The 668-nt window shown below is 38.6% G+C and overlaps 1 protein-coding gene across 1 annotated transcript in view; it reads left to right on the forward strand.

Moving 5' to 3' along the window:
- Positions 1-668, forward strand: part of MTM1 (myotubularin 1) — a 71,787-nt gene that overhangs the window by 50,372 nt on the left and 20,747 nt on the right. The window contains exon 7 of the mRNA XM_010831607.1: positions 402-590. Within this exon, the coding sequence (XP_010829909.1) occupies positions 402-590 (189 nt within the window). The remainder of the gene's footprint in view (positions 1-401; positions 591-668) is intronic.

A 668-nucleotide genomic window follows, 5' to 3' on the forward strand; every position in this document is an offset into this window, starting at 1 on the left:
ATTATAGAGACAGGACCAGGGCTGGTTTCCTTTATCTCTCACCTTTTACTGAAGCTGTTTCTGGGTGATGACAAATCTGGTGCAAGCTTCAAGACTAAAATAAAATGTCTGAAGCTTTCTATTTCAAGTGATGTAACTATTTTTAGGTTAGCATTTAACATTTTTAGATGTGCAAATTGAGAAAAGACTAGTCAAGCAATTAGTTGTTCTTATTGGCTCTGAATCGTCCTAACGGTTAAACATGTGTTTCTGGGCACACAGGGAAATCAGAGGTGAACAAACATCCTATTTTGGCAAAATCAGTTTCACTTCATCATGATTGTTAGGGCTCTCTTTTCTTATGGTTTTAATTGAGATTTAGTTGTTTTCTTGATAGTTTAAAATTTCTGAACCAACTGTAGGTGCTGTCATGGATCCATCCCGAAAACAAGACTGTCATTGTGCGTTGCAGTCAGCCTCTTGTTGGTATGAGTGGTAAACGAAATAAAGAGGATGAGAGATATCTCGACGTCATCAGGGAGACAAACAGACAAGTTAACAAACTCACGATCTATGATGCAAGACCCAATGTCAATGCAGTGGCCAACAAGGTGAGTGTATTTCGTGACATGGTTCTACCTTATATGCAGAGTGCAGTGTTTCACATGAATGTTGTTGTCATGACTGGT

This window comes from Bison bison, unplaced genomic scaffold, assembly GCF_000754665.1.
Source record: "Bison bison bison isolate TAMUID 2011002044 unplaced genomic scaffold, Bison_UMD1.0 scf7180017864529, whole genome shotgun sequence".
Classification (NCBI taxonomy): Eukaryota; Metazoa; Chordata; class Mammalia; order Artiodactyla; family Bovidae; genus Bison; species Bison bison.